The sequence below is a fragment of the Muscardinus avellanarius genome (genome assembly GCF_963383645.1).
Source record: "Muscardinus avellanarius genome assembly, chromosome: 16".
NCBI lineage: Eukaryota > Metazoa > Chordata > Mammalia > Rodentia > Gliridae > Muscardinus > Muscardinus avellanarius.
Window position 1 is genome coordinate 72635590 of NC_137802.1, and position 18945 is coordinate 72654534.

Sequence of the window (18945 nt, forward strand, 5' to 3'; positions counted from 1 at the left end):
CGATACACCCCCAGCCTTATTTTTTATTCTTTATTTTGAAACAGGGTCTCACTGAGTTGCAAAGGGCCTCACTAAGTAGCTGAGGCTGGCCACGAACCACAATCCTCCTGTCTCAGGCCTCCCAAGTGCTGGGATTACAAGTGTGCGCCACCACGCCCGGCCTGGATCTTTTTTTATTTTGTTAACAGAGTCTCACTATGTTGCCAAGCCTAGCTTTGAACCTGGGATTCTTCTGTCTCAGCCTCCCAAGTCCTGGGATTACCGGCATCTCTGGGTCTGTTTCCTAATCAATAAAACAGAAAACAACAGAGCGGAGCGGGCAGAGTTATCCTGAGGGTTAGATTTCAGAGTCTACATGAGCTTGTTGTTGAGGCTTGGGTGCAAGGGACTGTCGGTACTGCTGACCAAGGAGGAGCAGCCCGGGACCCGGTGTCCTTGGTGTCTGAGAAGGTTGCAGCAGGGTGTGGTGCCCTTTGCAACTTAGTGAGACCCTGTTTCAAAATAAAGAATAAGAAATAGGGCTGGAGGTGTAGCTCGGAGGTAGAATGCCCCTGGGTTCCATCCTCAGTACTGCTAAAAAAAAAAAAAAAAAGCCAGGCGTCGTGGCACACGCTTGTAATCCCCGCGCTTGGGAGGCTGAGACAGGAGGATCACACGGGTTCAAAGCCAGCCTCAGGTACTTAGTGAGGCTCTCAGCAACTTAGTGAGACCCTGCTTCCAAATAAAATATAAAATAGGTCTGGGAGTATAGCCCGGAGGTAGAAAGCAGAGGGAATGTAGCCTGGAGTTGGAATGACCCTGAACCAAGAAAGAGCATGTCACACTGTAGGGTAGGCATGGGTGGCCACTGTTGCTGCCCGGCGGCCTCGGGTGGCTCGCTCGCCGCTGCAGCCCACAGCAGAGTTTCGTCTTGCAGACGGATGATCACTTCAGGGCTTTTCAGCATGAGAAACTGGACCAGATCAGCCCGCAGCTCATCTGGGCCAAGGGGCTGCTGCAGGACATCAGCGAGCCGCGCTGCAGGTGCCTGGAGGAACTCTCGCTGCAGACCGAGCTGCTCAGCTGGCTCCGCGAGGCGCTGGGAGGTACAGTGGGGCCGTCGGCTGGGTGGGCTGGAGCTTGAGGAAGCCTCACCTGCATCCCTGCTTAGCCAAGGCAGGGAGGCGTCCCTGCACGCTTAACACAGGCGGCCGCGTCCGCGTCACAGACACCAGGTAGAATTGACATCGGGGCAACCGTTCTCAGGTTCCGGGGTAAAGCTGTTCCCTTTGCCACTCTCCCTGACTCCGTGACCAGCCGAGGGTCATGTTCCTTCAGATTCTACCTCCTATCTCGGGGTGGTAGCGTAGACCTGTAATCCCAGTACTGAGACAGGAGGCTCACAAGTTTGAAGTGACTTAGTGAGACTAAGTCATTCAGCGACTTAGTGAGACTCTGTTAAAAAAAAATAGAGTTAGGTTGTAGCACAGAGGAAGAGTGGCCCTGGATTCGATCCCCAGTACCACAAAGAAAGAAAAAATCCTAGTTCCTTTAGCGCTTTTTTTTCTGGTGGTTTTTATTATTTTATTTTATTATAATTTTTTGTAATGGTACTAGGGGTGGAACCCAGGGGCTTTTCTACCTCTGAACTATACTCCCAGACCTATTTTATACTTTATCTGGAAACAGGGTCTCACTAAGTTTTTTTTTTTTTTTTTTTTCGGGTCTGGGGATGGAACCCAGGGGCATTTGATCTCCAAGCTACACCCCCTGCCCTATTTTTTATTCTTTATTTTGAAACCGGGCCTCACTAAGTTGCAGAGGGCCTCACTAAGTAGCTGAGGCTGTCCGCGAACCACGATCCTCCAGGTCTCAGCCTCCGGAATGCTGGGATTACAAGCGTGCACCACCACGCCCGGCTCACTAAGTTTCTGAGAGCCTCACTAAGTAGCTGAGGCTGGCTCCGAACCTGTGTGATCCTCTTGTCTCAGCCTCCCAAGCCCAGGGATTACAAGCATGCACCATCATGCCCAGCTACAATTTTTTTTTTCTTTGCGAGTCTGGGGATGGAACCTAGGGGCATTCGACCTCTGAGCTACAGCCCCTGCCCTATTTTTTATTCTTTATTTTGAAACCAGGTCTCACTGAGTTGCAGAGGGCCTCACTAACTAGCTGAGGCTGTCCGCGAACTGTGATCCTCTGGTCTCAGCCTCCGGAATGCTGGTGTGACAAGTGTGTGCCACCATGCCTGGCTACAATTTTTTTAAACAGTGTCTTACTAGGGTGATGAGAGTCTCACTGTTTGCTGAGGCTGGCCTCCAGCCGGTGATCCTCCTGTCCCAGCCTCACAGTCACTGAGATTGTATGCATGCACCACCATGCCCCGCAATACCCTGAACATTTATTTAGCATCCGTTCCCAGGCTCACCAAGGACTATCATCCGGGACCGGCATCTTGTAGCATCACGGCCTGGCCCCGTGCTGACCCCCTCTCTTCTCTGCTCAAGGCATCACTGAACTCAAGGTGTTTGTGGACCTGGCCTCCATCTCGGCGGGGGAGAATGACATCGACGTGGACCGGGTGGCCTGCTTCCACGATGCTGTGCAGGGCTACGATGCCCTGCTCTACAAACTGGACAAGCGGGCGGGGTTCAGCGAGTTCATGGAGGCGCTGAAGGAGCTCTGGACAGCGCTGGAGAATGACCCGCACCTGCCCAGAAAGCTGGTGAGTCTTCTTGGTTGGGAGAGTTACTCACTGAAGGAAGTCCTGCCTCATACCCCCAGGGAGACTCATGGAGGCGCACGCTTGTCATCCCAGCATTACGGAAGGCTGAGACAGGAGGATCGCAGTTTGTGGACAGCCTCAGCTACTTGGTGAAGCCCTTTTCAACTCAGTGAGGCCTTGTTTCAAAATAAAGAATAAAAATTGGAGCTGGGGGAGTCACTTGGAGGTAGAATGCCCCTGGGTTCAGTCCCCAGTACTGCAAAAAAAAAAAAAAAAAAGAAAAAGTTTCACGGCTGGGCTCAATGTGCTTGACATTAATCCCAGTGCTTAGAGGTTTGAGGATTGTAGGTTCAAGGTCAGTCTCAGCAACTTACTGAGACCCTTGGCAACTTAACAAGACCCTCTTGCAAATGTCAAAAGGGGCCGGGTGTGGTGGCGCACACTTCTAATCCCCGCGCTTGGGAAGCGGAGACAGGAGGATCGCGCAGGTTCAAAGAGACCCTGTTTCCAAATAAAATATAAAATAGGTCTGGGAGTGTAGCCCAGAGGTAGAAGGGTTTCCAGGAACCCTAGTACCACCAAAAAAATTAAATAAATTAAAAAGTCCGAAGGGCCGGGCATGGTGGCTTGTAATCCCAGAATTCAGGAGGCTGAGACTGGAGGATCGTAATTCACGGACAGCCTCAGCTACTTAGTTAGGCCCAGTTTCAAAATAAAGAATAAAAAATAGGGCAGGGGGTGTGGCTCGGAGGTCAAATGCCCCTGGGTTCCATCCCCAGACCTGCAAAAAAAAAAAAAAAAAAAAAAAGAATGGAGATAAATAGGTATCGTGGCACATGCTTGTAATCCCAGCATTTGAGAGGCTGAGACAGGAGGATCTGGGTTCACAGGAAGTCTCAGCTACCTAGTGAGGCCCTTTGCAACTCTGTGAGATCCTGTTTCAAAATAAAAAATAGGGCTGGGGTGTAGTTCGGACATTAAAATGCCTCTGGGTTCAATCCCCAGTACTACCAAAAAAAAAAAAGTTAGAAGGGCTGGGGGGAAGGGATTAGATCAGAGGAAGACTGCCCCTAGGTTCAATCCTTATTACCAAAAAATAAAAAATAAAAAAAATAAAAATGCAGTTTCTCTTCATATATAGAAGTTCTCTCTTTGAACCTGCGTGATCCTCCTGTCTCTGCCTCCCAAACCCCAGGGGATTACAAGCATGCGCCACCATGCCCGGCTAGAAATTCTTTGTCCTGGGTTAGAAAAGAGATGCAAAAACCAGGCGTGGTGGTACACTCCTGCGTGGTGGGTACAATCCCAGTACTTAGGAGGCTGAGACGGGAAGATGGCAGGTTTGAAGCCAGCCTCAGCAATTTGGTGAGTCTGAACAATTTAGTCCAATCCTATTTTTTTTTGGGGGGGGGGGTGGTACTGGGGGTGGAACCCAGAGGCTTTCTACCTCCGGGCTATATTCCCAGAGCTTTTATTTTATATTTTATTTGGAAACAGGGTCTCACTAAGTTGCTGAGAGCCTCACTCAGTAGCTGAGGCTGGCTTCGAACCTGTGCGATCCTCCTGTCTCAGCCTCCCAAGCGTGGGGATTACAAGCGTGCGCCACCACGCCCGGCTCAATTCCTATTTTTTACATATAAAAAAGAAAATAGGGCTGGAGGTGTAGCTCAGAGATAGAATGCCTCCAGCTTCAATTCCCAGTACCCCCAAACACACACAAACAGTAGTATAGAAAAGGAAAGAAAGAAAAGGGGCCACAGAATCACATGTGCCCAGCATTCGCCTCTACCTACAGCTCAGCCGTGGGAGGAGCCCGATGGGACTCGTGCCAGTGCTACCAGTGATCACACGTGATGGTAGTAACTGCGTGTTATTTTCTTACTTTAGTTTTTTTCTATAATTTATATTGACTAGATTTTTGTTGTCTTTTGGGGGCACTGGGGATTAAACCCAGGAGTATTCTACCTCTGAGCTACACCCCAGCCTTATTATTTATTTATTTTTTATTTTTTTTTTTTTTTGTGGCACTAGGGGTGGAACCCAGGGGCTTTCAACCTCTGGGCTATACTCCCAGACCTATTTTATATTTTTATTTTGAAACAGGGTCTCACTAAGTTGCTGAGAGCCTCACTAAGTAGCTGAGACTGGCTTCGAACCTGTGCGATCCTCCTGTCTCAGCCTCCCAAGCGCTGGGATTACAAGTGTGCACCACCACACCTGGCTCTTCATTTATTTATTTATTTATTATTTGCAGTATCAGGGATGGAACCCAGGGGCATTATACCACCAAGCTATACTCCCAACCCTATTTTTTTTTTTTTAATTTTGAAACAGAGTCTCTCTAGTTTGCTGAGGCTGGCCTTGAACCTCTAGTCCTCTTGTCTCAGCCCCTAAGTTCTGGGATTACAGGTGTGCACCACCATGCCTGGCCCTGTTTTATTTTTTGAAACAGTTTCACTTAAGTTGCTGAGGCTGGCCTCAAACCTGCAATCCTCCTGTGTCAGCCTTCCAAGTACTTAGGATTACAGGTGTGTGTGTGTGCCACCTCACGTGGCTTGACTAATTTTTTTTTTATCAGTAAAAATAAGCATATAGTCCGGGCGTGGTGGCGCACGCTTGTAATCCCCGCGCTTGTGAGGCTGAGACAGGAGGGTCGCACAGGTTCGAAGCCAGCCTCAGCTACTTAGTGAGGCTCTCAGCAACTTAGTGAGACCCTGTTTCCAAATAAAGTATAAAATAGGTCTGGGAGTATAGCCCGGAGATAGAAAAGCCCCTGGGTTCCAGTCCCAGTACCACACACACACACACACACACACACACACACACCCCAAAAAAAATACATATACATATATATATATATATATATATATATATACACATACATACATATATATATATTTTTATATATATATATATATTTTTTTTTTTTTGCAGGTCTGGGGATGGAACCCAGGGGCATTTGACCTCCGAGCTACACCCCCTGCCCTATTTTTTATTCTTTATTTTGAAACCGGGTCTCACTGAGTTGCAGAGGGCCTCACTAAATAGCTGAGGCTGTCTGCGAACAGTGATCCTCCAGGTCTCAGCCTCCCTAATGCTGGGATTACAAGCGTGCGCCACCACGCCCGGCTTATATATATATTTAAGTAAATAATCTGTTGTAGGGTTTGCGCTAACCTGCCCTACCTCAATGCTCTGTTATTATTGCTGGTTTGGAGCTGAGGATGGAACCCATGTACGCTCCTGAGCCATTTCTCTCGCACCATGTAACGTGCCTCTAGAGCAGAGAGCTGTCCAGGGTCCTGGACCAGCCTCAGAACATCAGCTTCTGACGCCGTTAGTTAGGCATGAGCAGAGAGCAGTTTGGTTTTTCTTCTCGAAGCTCAAACCACAGCCTCTGTTTGCATTTTTCCTAAATTTGCCTGGTCTTACTCAAGAGCCAGAGCAGGACGTTATGGAGTGAGGGCTATCAGTCTAGCGTCCCTATTGGCCGTCAGTCTAGCGTCCCTGTTGGCCGTCAGTCTAGCGTCCCTGTTGGCCGTCAGTCTAGCGTCCCTGTTGGCCGTCAGTCTAGCGTCCCTATTGGCTCTTCACTGGGGGATTCAGCAGAAGCTGTCTTCCCGCTGGGCTCAGGGAGGCAGCCTCAACGCCATCCACCCATACATCCAGAAATTTAAGCAGAAGCCGGGTACAGTGGCACAAGCCTGGAATCTCAGTACTTGGAGGGCCGAGGCAGGAGGATCACAGGTTCGAGGATGACCTTGGCAACGTAGAGGAGCCCCTCTGCATTGTAGACCCCTGTCTCCAAATAAAAACGTATGATGGGGCTGAGAGAGTAGCTCAGAGGTAGAACGCCCCAGCGTTCAATCCTAGAAACAAAAATAAACAAGTAAGAGGGACCTGCGGACGGGGCTTCCCCCACAAAGACGGAGGCGGGCGGGCTGCAGGGGCACGGGAGGCCAGGCGGTCGCCAGAAGCCCGGCCCATATGCTCTGCTTTCATCCCCCCAGCGAGATTCTGCCCGGAACTTGGAGTGGCTGAAGACAGTGAGGGAAAGCCACGGCTCTGTGGAGCTCTCGTCCCTGGCCCTGGCCACCGCCATCAACAACAGAGGCGTTTACGTGATCACGGCGCCCGGAGATGGCCAGAAGGTGAGCTCCCCTGCGTCCCGGCACGGCCCTGCCCAGTTTGGGGTGACTGCTGCCTTGCTGCAGAGCTGGGGATTCTGCTCCCAGATGACCTGCCCACGTGTGCTCCCCCCAGACTTCCCCAGATACCGTGCTCCGCCTGCTCCTCCCCGAGAGTGACAGCGAGAGTGACGGCGGCTGTGAGGTGCGCACTTACTCCTCGGAGGACCTGAAGGATCTGTTGAACAAGTTGATGCTCATGTCTGGCAAGAAAGACCGCAACAACACGGAAGTGGAGCGCTTCTCCGAGGTGAGCGGTGCCCGCGCGGTGGCCACGCTAGCCGCTGGGCTGCCCGAGGCCGCGGGAAGGTCAGGATTGGCATTCCATGGGCAGCCTGGCTCTGCTGGCCATCCCAGGGTGTACAGCCGCAGGGTCTGCGGGGCATGTCATTTCCAGGCCCGTGGGCAGCGGTTTCCCTTTCACGTCCTTTGATTGTCAACCTTGTTTGAGAGGAGACGGGCATGATGGGGCACCCTGTAATGCCAGTACTTGGGAAGCTGAGAAGACTGAAGGCTCAGCACCTAGTGAGACCCTCAACATCCTATCAAGAGCCTGAGTCTTAAAAGATAAAAGAGCTGGCGCCGGGTGTGGTGGGCACACTTGCAATCCCAGCATTCGGGAGGCTGAGACCTGGAGGATCGCGGTTCGCGGCCAGCTTCAGCTACTTAGTGAGGCCCTCTGCAACTCAGTGAGACCCAGTTTCAAAATAAAGAATAAAAAATAGGGCTGGAGGTATAGCTCGGAGGTAGAGTGCCCTGGGTTCTACCCGCAGTACCACACACATAAACAGAACAAAAAACAGCTGGGGCTGTACCTCAGAGGATGAATGCTCCGGTGTTCCATTCCCCAATACCACAAACACACAAAAAAGCTAGTGTCCCTCAAAGTTCATTTGTAACTTACAATCGACACCCTTTCCCCGCCACCCTCCACCCCCTGTCCTGGGGATGGAGCGTGGGGTTGGCACGCCAGCTCTGTCTCTGAGCCACATCGCAGCCCCCAGCGGACCGTCCCCCTCAGTGCTTCCTGGCTGAGGGAGCCCCTTCCGAGGCTGACCCGTGGAGGAGGAAAGGCAGGCCTCTGCCATACGCCTCCCACGTTCCCAGGACAGTGCCGTGTCTGGCCTTTGCGTTCTGCCCCCATGCGCGTTCTGCCCGCCGTGTCGCCCCTCGGCGGCGCTGTGACGCTCCTCCCACTTGTCTCCCCAGTTGTTCTGCAGCGTGCAGCGGCTGGTGCGGGCCTTCACGGACCTGTACTTCGCCGGCAACATGCTCTTTAGGTCCTGGACAGCGATGGTCTACTGCAGCCCCAGGCAGGGCGTGTCTATTCGCGTGGACTTTGACCTGGAAACTCTGAGTGAGCTGACGGAGAGCGGGGATGTGTCAGAGCTCCTGGAGGCCCTCTGCTTGCAGATGGAGCGGTTCCTGGGCAACTGGAAGAAATTCGTGGCCGAGAAGCGGGCAGAGCTCTTTTACCTCAACTTCTACACAGCAGAGCAGCTGGTCTACCTGAGCACCGAGCTCGGCTGCCCGTGCCCCGACGAGGCCGCCCTGACCATGCTGTCCTTCATCAAGGCCGACTGCAGCCCAGGTGACGTCCTCCTGGCCCTCCAGGAGTGTGTGGACAAGGCCACTATACATCGTGCATGGACTGTGGTGGAGGATTTGCCGTTGCTGCTGGCCTCTGAGTTCAGCCTGGTGGACAAGCTCAGGGTCATTGTGGAGCAGTCCGTGGTGTGCATGCCTGCCTTCCTGCCCGGCTGCCTGGACTTGCCGACCCTCGGCCGTTTCCTGGCTCACCTGGCCAGTTTGAGCGGGCCTGCGGTGGAGCGGCCTCTCCCCCGCGGCCTGCAGGCCGGCCAGCCCAACCTGGTTCTGTGCGGCCACGCGGAGGTGCTGCCGGCCGCGCTGGCCATCTACATGCAGGCCCCACGCCAGCCCCTCCCCACCTTCGACGAGGTGCTGCTCTGCACCCCGGGGACCACGTTCGAGGAGGTGGCGCTCCTCCTGCGGCGCTGCCTCGCCCCCGGCTCCCAGGGCCACAAGGTGTACAGCCTGCTCTTCGCGGACCAGCTGACCTACGAGGTGGGCTGCCAGGTGGAGGAGCTCTTCCAGAGCCTGTGCACGCAGCCGCACCGGGAGGACTACCAGCTGGTGATGGTCTGCGACGGGGCCCGGGACCACTGCTACATGCCCTCGGCCTTCAGCAGACACAGGGCCCTCCTCACGCCCCAGGAGCCCCTCCCAGCCATCCAAGCCTACCTGGCCCATCACTACCAGGTTCCGGAGCAGACTCCGTCGGCGGCCGCTGTGTTCCAGAACCAGATGTGTGTTGGGGTCGTGGCGTCAGAGAGAGCGGGCGTTGGTAATGAGTGTGTGCCAGGGAGGGCGGGCACATCTCCCGGGGCCAGGCGTCTCCCTGGGCAGGGGTGACCCTCGAAGTCCCTCTGCCGCTGGAGAGACCCAGTCTCGGGGAGGATCTGGGTCCCGGTCGTTGTCAGTGCCTGTGCTAGAAAGAGACACCACTGTCAAGTGGTTTTGCAAATTGCAGTTCCTGAGAGGCCTCCTCCCACCCCTGAGCCGACTCCTGCAGTCTGCCTTCTTTTCTTCTCCCATAATCCTACTGGTCTCTAGAGTCCGCGTTGGTTGTAAGAACAGGGGGGGGCATGAGCGCTGTTTCCCAAGAAAAATGAGCGCCCCTTCCTTCTCGCTTCTTTTAGTTACCAATTGTGTCCTTTGGACAGAAAGGGCAGCTTCCATTCTATGGGCATCACCCCTGGAAGACACTGTGCTGTCTTCCTGCTCTGCTCCCCACCACACGAAGCTTCTTTTCCTATAATCTCCTGACCCCGACGTTGCCGCCATCTGTAACAGGCAGGGCCGCAGGTAGCAGCGGGCAGGCTGGATTGCTAGCAGCGCGTGTGGGCTCTCATCTGATGCTACGTTGCATACGCTTTGAATTTTACCAGAGAGTTCTCTTAGCAACACATTCTCACCACCATAATCCAAGACTGACCGGAAGGAAGATTTATTTGCTCAGGGTTTTCCTTGGAGATTTTGGGGTCAGTCGGTGTGAGGCCAGGTTCGCGGATCTCAGAATACGTGGGAAGAAGCGGGGGGAGAGAGAGCGAGCGAGCGTGCGCAACGCTCCACTCTCATATGGGGGAGGCTGCAAACAAGAGACACAAAAGGAGGAACCATATGTAATCGCCAAGACCACACCCCAGGAACCCCTTTCCACAGCCACACCCTGCCAGCCTGGACCCGCATCCAGATACGTCTGTTACAGCACTGAGATTGCAGTGCTTGCTCCTGATTTAAGTACTTGAGCCCTGAACTTTAATAAGTGAGCTCTTTAGGAGACAGTCTGTGTCTAACTATAAAAGAAACCCATCGTGGATGTTTGTGTGTGGTGTTCAGAATTCCTCCCAGAGCTTCGTATTTGCTAGGCAGGGTCACATCTTCTGTTTTGTTTTGTTTTAATTTTTTTTGTGTGTGTGTGTGGGGGGTCTAGAGATGGAACCCGGGGCATTTGACCTCTGAGCTACATCCCCTGCGCCTACTTTTTATTCTTTATTTTTAAACAGGGTCTCACTAAGTTGCAGAGGGCCTCACTAAGTAGCTGAGGCTGTCCTCAAACTGCGATCCTCCAGTCTCAGCCTCCCAAATGCTGGCATTACAAGCGTGTGCCACCACGCCCGGCATCTTCTGTCTTTTTTGTTGTTGTTGGTACTGGGGATTGAACTCGGAGACATTCTACCTCTGAGCTACATACCTATACCCCATTTTTTTTTTTTTTTTGGTGGTACTGGGGTTCCTGGAAGCCCTTCTTCCTCCGGGCTACACTCCCAGACCTATTTTATATTTTTGAAACAGGGTCTCTTACGCCAGCACGGCTGGCTTCGATCCTGCGCGATCCTCCTGTCTCCGCCTCCCAAGCGTGGGGATTACAAGCGTGCACCACCACGCCCGGCGCAAATACCCCATTTTTAAAATTTTATTTTCATATTGGGAATCGATCCCAGAGGCAGTCTACCACCGAGCTACACCCCCAGCCCTATTTTATTTTTATTTTAAAACAGAATCTCACTAGGTTGATGAGAATCTCACCACTTGCTGAGCCTGTCCTCCAACCTATGATCCTCCTTCTCAGCCTCCCAAATACTGGGAATACAGGCATGCGCCATCGTGCCTGGCCTCATTTATTTTTGATTGAAACAGGGTCTCGATAAGTTGCTGAGAATCTTGCTACGTTGCTGAGGCTGGTCTTGAACCTGTGATCCTCCTGCCTCGGCCTCCCAAGTACTGGGATGTAGGTGTGCCCCTCAACATTTGGCATCTCATTCTTTTTCTAATTTAATTTTGAGACAGTCTCACTAAATTGCCCAGGCTGGCTCCAATCTAGGATCCTCCTGCCTCAGCCTCCAGAGTAGCTGGGATGGCAGGTGTGTGCCACTGTACCTCGCCTCAAAGGAATTTGCATTAAATCTCTTCGGTCTCTCTTCCTCCTGGCCCACATTCTTGGGATCTGATTTTCATATTTCAACATTACAGGGAAGTCTCTGTATGTGAAAAGATTGCATAACAAACTGAAAATGAAGTTTGATGGAAAAAACGTGCCTTTGAAAGTTGTGCGGCTCACGGACCCGCAGGTGGATGAGAACAGAGTCCTGGGCTCCCTCTTGCCTTTCTTGAAGGAGAACTATCAGAAGACACCCATGATATTCCACCTGGACGTGACGGCTTCCGTAAGTGCCCTTGCAGGTCAGGGGAAGGATGCGATCCTGACCTGCCTCCTCCCTGCACAAAGAATCCCTGGCCTTTAAGTATGTTCTCAATCTGTACCATTCTCTCAGAGGACAAAGCGGGAGGGCCCTCTGAGTTGGGAAAAGTGCCCGTCGTTCAGTGTACTTACGACGCGTTTTTGTCTTTAGGTACAAACTGGAATCTGGGTCTTTCTTTTCAAACTCCTTATTTTACAACACCTAATGGATATAAATGGGAAAATGTGGCTACGGAACCCGCGCCATTTATATATCGTTGAAATCTCAGAAGGAGATTCAGTAGCTCTGAAGAGGTCCTTGAGACTGGTACGTGTCATTAAGCATTTGCAAGCGGCCCCCTGTACATCTGCGGTCCCGCAGCCCCTGTGGCGTGGGTCCTACTTTTATTGTTTTCCAATAATTATGTTGCACCACTAAAAGCATAGGAAAAGAATACAAACGAAAAACTTGTGTTGTTCGGTTCAGATGAGTGCTGTGTCGAGGTCAGATTCCAGCTGTTCTCCAAATGCTGGACATTCACCCCCTGGGAGATTTCTTCTCTCCCAACGGCCAGTTAGGATGGAAAGGGAGACTTCCCTCATGGACACCAAAGGGAGCTTTGTGAGCTCTAATGGGGGATCTCACGTCAGCATTCTCGCTACTATAATCCAAAGCAACTGACCACACAACTTAGAGGGAAGAAAATGTATTTGCTCACGGTTTCTTGGAGATTCTGGGCTTAGTCCTCGTGAAGTTCAAGGCAGGGCGGTGGGAAGCCCTGGCAGCAGGGATCAAGAGCTCTGATCTCACCTAGAGGCCGAGGGCAGAGAGGGGGCGAGTAAGGAGAGGGATTCAAAGACCCAAGTAGCCCCAAGGCCACACCCCGGGGACCTGCCTTCTCTAGCCCTAGCCCACCAGCCTCGGTTACCACCTGGATAAATCCCTTCTACTGGTGACCTCACTACCTGGCTTAACCGAATCAATCCAAGCTCTTCGGGGACATTCTGTCTCTGACCCAACCCAGAGAAACCAAGTCTCAGGAAGCGGCACTATGGCTTCCTGACTAAAAGCGTCACACTATTAAATTGGCATAAATGCAAAGGACGCCAGCCCGTGTGAACCAGAAACTCAAAGCCACGTGCATTCAAGTGGGGTTTTTGGTTCCGTAAAGGTCCATCTAGCGTGGACCACATGGAGGGTTAAAACACAAAAATGTCCTTTAGAAAACTCGGTTATAACTTTTATTCGTGTCTCTTTTTTTGCAGAACACACGTGCCCCTCCGCTCAATTTCCTTGATTTCTTCCCCAAAGTCACCTGCAGACCTCCCAAAGAGGTGATCAGCATGGAGCTGGCTCCCAACAGGAACCCCAGGGAGCCAGGGATGGACCAGAGAGAGTTCCGCAGTGAGACTTTCCAAAGGCCTTTCCAGTACCTAAAAAGATTCCACCAGAAACAAGACCTGGACGCGTTTCAGTACCAAGAGGGCTCTGTGGAGGGCACCCCGGAAGAATGTATCCAGCACTTGCTGATTTACTGCGGGGTGGTCGACCCATCCTGGTCAGAGCTGCAGAACTTTGCCAGGTTCCTGAACTGTCAGCTCAGAGACTGCGAGGCTTCGGTCTTCTGCAATTTAGATTTTACCGGAGACACACTGCGGGGCTTCAAGAACTTCGTAGTGACTTTCATGATCCTTATGGCCAGAGATTTTGCCACGCCAACGCTCCAGACCTCTGACCAAAGCCCGGGGAAGCACATGGTCACCATGGATGGGGTCAAGGAAGAAGACTTGGCCCCTTTCTCCCTCCGAAGGAGGTGGGAGTCAGAGCCCCACCCGTATGTCTTTTTCAATGGAGATCGCACCACCATGACCTTCATAGGGTTCCACCTGCAGCCCAACGCCAACGGCAGCGTCGACGCCATCAATCGCTTAAATGGGAACGTAATCAAGAGAAACGTCATGACCGTAGAACTGTACAGGGGACTCTTGCTTCAGAGGGTGCCCTTCAACATCGACTTTGACAACCTGCCCAGAGAGGAGAAACTCTTAAGACTCTGCATGGCGCTCGGCATCCAGTGGCCCATCGACCCCGATGATACGTACGAACTCACCACAGACAACATGCTTAAGATCCTGGCCATTGAGATGCGCTTCCGCTGCGGGATCCCCGTCATCATCATGGGAGAGACCGGCTGCGGGAAAACCAGGCTCATCAAATTCCTCAGTGACCTGAGGCGAGCCCAGGCGGAGGCCAAGACCATGAAGCTGGTCAAGGTGCATGGAGGGACCACAGCGGCCATGATTCACGACCAAGTCAAGAAAGCTCAGAACATTGCCTGCTTCAATAAGAAACACCACCAGCTGGACACCATTCTGTTCTTCGACGAAGCCAACACGACAGAAGCCATCAGCTGTATCAAGGAAGTCCTGTGTGATCAGACGGTGGACGGCCATCCCCTGAAGAAGGACTCCGGCTTGCACATCATAGCTGCCTGCAACCCCTACCGGAAGCACTCCCAGGAGACCATCTGCCGCTTGGAGGCGGCTGGTCTGGGATACAGGGTCAGCGCGGAGGAGACGACGGAACGGCTGGGCTCCATCCCTCTGCGGCAGCTGGTGTACCGCGTGCACGCTCTGCCGCCCAGCCTCATCCCTCTGGTGTGGGACTTCGGCCAGCTGCACGACGCCGCGGAAAAGCTCTACATCCAGCAGATCGTGCAGAGGCTGGTGGACTCGGCCACGCTCGATGCGACACAGACCCGCGTGGTCGCCGACGTGCTCTCAGCCTCTCAGCGGTTCATGCGGGAGGTGGAGAATGAGTGCAGCTTTGTCAGCCTCCGGGACGTGGAGCGCTGTGTGAACGTTTTCCAGTGGTTTCACGACCGCAGCGAGATGCTTTTGGCAAAGCTGACCGCCTTTCTGGCCGAGTCCGGAGTCGGCAGGAATGAGCCGGAGCGAGACCCTGTCCTGTGGTCCTTGGTGTTGGCCGTCGGGGTCTGTTACCACGCCTCTTTAGAGGAGAAAGAGTCCTACCGGAAAGCCATTTGCAGGTTCTTCCCCAAACCCTACAATCACAGCAGGGCTATCCTGGATGAGATTTCGCGAGTCCAGGACCTTTTCCTGAACGGGGCACCGCTGAGGAAAACCATCGCCAAGAACTTGGCTCTGAAGGAGAACGTCTTCATGATGACCCTCTGTATCGAGCTGAAGATACCCCTCTTCCTGGTGGGGAAGCCCGGCAGCTCCAAGTCCCTCGCCAAGACCATCGTGGCCGACGCCATGCAGGGCCAGGCCGCGCACTCGGATCTCTTCCGTAACCTGAAGCAGGTCCACCTGGTGTCCTTCCAGTGTAGCCCCCACTCCACCCCCCAGGGCATCATCGGAACCTTCAAGCAGTGTGCCCGCTTCCAGCAGGGCAAGGACCTGCAGCGCTACGTCTCCGTGGTGGTGCTGGACGAGGTCGGGCTGGCCGAAGACTCGCCCAAGATGCCCCTGAAGGCTCTGCACCCCTTGTTGGAAGACGGGTGCATCGAAGATGATCCAGCCCCCCACAAAAAAGTCGGCTTCATTGGCATTTCCAACTGGGCCCTGGACCCCGCCAAGATGAACCGGGGCATTTTTGTGTCCCGCAACAGCCCCAGTGAGAAAGAACTCATCGAGAGCGCCCGAGGGATCTGCTCTTCAGACAGCCTGGTCCAGGAACGGATCCGCGGGTACTTCGCACCCTTTGCCAAGGCCTACGAAATGGTGTGCCAGAGCCAGGAAAAGGAATTCTTTGGGCTTCGAGACTACTACAGCCTCATCAAGATGGTCTTCGCCAAGGCCAAAGCCTCTAAGAAGCAGCCTTCCCCCAACGACATTGCGCAGGCCATCCTGCGGAACTTCAGCGGCAAAGACGACGTCCACGCTCTGGAGGTCTTCACGGCCAATTTACCCGAGGCCAGGTGCACCGGGGAGGTCAGCACCATGGAGCTGATTAAGCAGAACATTTACGGGGGCCTGCAGCGGGCACCGGGGGCAGAGCCGGAAGAGACCGAGTCCCGCTACTTACTCGTGCTGACCAAAAACTATGTGGCCCTTCAGATCCTCCAGCAAACGTTCTTCAAAAAGGACCAGCAACCCGAGATCATTTTCGGGTCCAGCTTTCCCCGGGACCAGGAGTACACCCAGATCTGTAGGAACATCAACCGCGTGAAAATCTGCATGGAGACGGGCAGGATGGTGGTGCTGCTGAACCTGCAAAACCTCTACGAGAGCCTGTATGATGCGCTCAACCAGTACTACGTCTACCTCGGGGGCCAGAAGTATGTGGACTTGGGTCTGGGCACCCATCGGGTCAAGTGTCGGGTGCACCCGGACTTCCGCCTGATTGTCATCGAGGAGAAGGAGGTGGTGTACGAGCAGTTCCCCGTGCCACTCATCAACCGGCTGGAGAAGTACTTCTTGGACGTGCACACGGTGCTGCAAGACTGGCAGAAGGGCATCGTGCGGGAGCTCGAGGAGTGGGCGCAGGCTTTCGCGGACGTCAAAACCGATGCGTTCGGCTCTGGGCACAAGTACAGCCCCGCAGACGTCTTCATAGGCTACCACTCGGACGCCTGCGCCTCGGTGGTGCTGCAGGCCGTGGAGAGGCGGGGGCCCGGCACCTTGACGGAGGAGCTGTACCGCCAGGTGTCCGAGGACGCCAAGCTCATCCTGCTAGATTGCGCCACCCCGGACGCCGTGGTGCGGCTGAGAGCCTCCTCGCTGGGCCTGTCCCCCGCACGGGATCTGGCGCAGACATACTATCGTCAGCAGCAGCACAACTCGCTCGCGGACTTCCTCCAGGCCCACCTCGGCGCCACGGAGCCGGCGCGCCATACCACCTTCACAGAGGTGAGGCCCGCAGCCTGGCAGCGCCCCTCGTCCAGCCCCTGGCGCGCTCGCTGCGGCTCTGGCGAACGCTTCTCTCTTTGCAGATCACCACCTTCTCCAGGCTGCTGACCAGCCACGACTGTGATGTCCTGGCGGCGGAGCTGGAGGGCTCGGCCCCGAGGCCCGTGATCCTGTCCCTGCAGCAGTTTGACACCGAGTACTCCTTCCTCAAGAGAGTCCGGTGAGGATCCCCGGCGGCCCCCGACACCGTTGTCCTCCGTTAGTGAAGCCGGAGGACCCGTCCCCGCGCAGCCGCCGGCTGTCCCCCACTCGGTCCCTAGCATAAGTGGCGGCTCCCAGGCGGCGCTGCCCGCCCCTTCCTCTCTTCACGGATCTGCTGGTCCCCCGGGGGCCATCCCACCCCAACGCGGTGTCCCCGGGATTTTGCGTTTCTCTTCACTGTGGGGAGTTGTTATCTGCGTGTTTTTGCTTTTTGTAGTACTGAGGATTGAGCCCAGGGGTGCTCTAACTCCGAGCTACACCCCTACCCAGTTTTTTTTGTTTTGTTTTGTTTTGTTTGCGGGACTGGGTTGGAACCCGGGTCTGTTCCACCTCTGAGCTACACATCCTCAGCTCTTTTTGTTTTTTGTTTTTGCAACAGGGCCGCCCACTAGGATGAGGACAGTTTCACTAAAATGCAACTTAATAGCACTTCTAGTGAACCATATTTAGTTTCTTGTAAGATGGAGAAGTATTTGCTTTTTATAACTGTTTTCCCAGACAAGTCATCTAGATTCTATAAAGAAAGAAAATGATGGCCAAATTCATTTAGAAAAAAATAACTTTTTTTGGTCTGGGGATTGAACCCAGGATTCTACCTCTGAGCAACCACCTGTAGCTCTTCTTAATTTTTAAAATTTTTATTTGTTTATTATTTTTTATTGGCGCACTGTTGTCATACATCCTAGCGAGGTATAAGATGGTAGAGGCATACATGAACGTGTCTCTCATTCAGCCCCATTCTCATGTTTCGGAGCCTCTCACTGCATTGCTGATGCTATCCTCCAACCTGCAGTCCTCCTGTCTCAGCCTCCCAAGTACTGAGATTATAGGCGGCCCCACCACACCCAGCTCCCCAACCCTTTTTTCTTTTTCTTTCTTTCTTTTTTTTTTTTTTTTGGAGGTACTGGAGTTCCTGGAAACCCTTCTACCTCTGGCCTACACTCCCAGACCCATTTTATATTTTAATTTGGAAACAGGGTCTCTTAAGCCAGCGCGGCTGGCTTCGAACCTGCGCATCCTCCTGTCTCCGCCTCCCAAGCGCGGGGATGACAAGCGTGCGCACCACGCCCGGCTTCCCCAACCCTTTTTATTTTTTTATTTTGAGACAAGGTCTCATGAAGTTGAGGCTGGCTTCGAACTGGCAACCCTCCTCCCTCAGCCTCCCAAGCTCCTGGGCTTCCGCACATGGGCCAACCTGTGGGCTGTTTTAGAAGAAAGGACTCAGTGGGACATGTCGCTTTTTCTTTCAGAAGCTGCTTAACGCGCACAGCCAGATGCAAAGTCCTCATCATTCAGACGGATCTTGATGACGGCGTTCGCAGCGCCCAGCTCATTGCCTCGGCTAAGTATGTACTTAGGAGTGTTCTCAGAAACAACAGAGGAAAGCCCAGATTTACTCAGGACCTCCTGTAGAATTCCTTCCTTGAAACCCATGTAGCATCTTAATAAATACAGAAATAAAAATGATCATGGCAGTCGGGCATGGTGGCGTACCATGTGCGCGCCTCTAGTACTTGGGAGGCTGAGATGGGAGGATCGCAGGTTCAAGGAAAAGTCTCAGCGAGGTGGGAGACTCTCATCAACCTAGTAAGACCCTGGTTTTTTTTTTTTGTTGTTGTTTGTTTTTGTTTTTTTGGTGGTACTGGGGTTCCTGGCAGCCCTTCTACCTCCGGGCTACACTCCCAGACCCATTTTATACTTTTTATTTGGAAACAGGGTCTCTTAAGCCAGAGCGGCTGGCTTTGAACCTGCGTGATCCTCCTGTCTCCGCCTCCCAACTGCGGGGATCACAAGCGTGCGCCGCCACGCCCGCTGAGACCCTATTTTAAAATAAAAATAAACTAGGGCTAGGAGTGTAGCTTGAAGGTAGAATACCCCAGGGTTCAATCCCCAATACAAAAAAAAAAAAAAAGATGATTCCGAGGAATGAAATTGACCAAGTTATATATGTTACATATATGTTAGATGCGTGTATAAATGCCTATAAACCAATCCCGCCATTATATATAGTATAATTGTAAACACTAGTTTAAAAAAAAAGTCCCTTTTACAATTCCTCGTATCTGGACCAGAGAAAATGAAAAAGACTGAAGAAAATGCCAATAGCAATACATAAAGTTGTGAAATTCAAGACGCATCAAAAGTAGAATATTAAT

General features: G+C 53.0%; 1 protein-coding gene across 1 annotated transcript in view; it reads left to right on the top strand.

The window, feature by feature from the left end:
• RNF213 (ring finger protein 213) overlaps positions 1-18945 on the top strand; it is a gene marked incomplete at both ends in the record, with an annotated part of 111379 nt that overhangs the window by 49340 nt on the left and 43094 nt on the right. Inside the window, 10 exons of the mRNA XM_080714157.1 lie at positions 917-1085; positions 2487-2704; positions 6715-6855; positions 6968-7141; positions 8101-9256; positions 11446-11639; positions 11826-11981; positions 12920-16528; positions 16612-16748; positions 18040-18135. Of these exons, the coding sequence (XP_080570283.1) occupies positions 917-1085; positions 2487-2704; positions 6715-6855; positions 6968-7141; positions 8101-9256; positions 11446-11639; positions 11826-11981; positions 12920-16528; positions 16612-16748; positions 18040-18135 (6050 nt within the window). The remainder of the gene's footprint in view (positions 1-916; positions 1086-2486; positions 2705-6714; positions 6856-6967; positions 7142-8100; positions 9257-11445; positions 11640-11825; positions 11982-12919; positions 16529-16611; positions 16749-18039; positions 18136-18945) is intronic.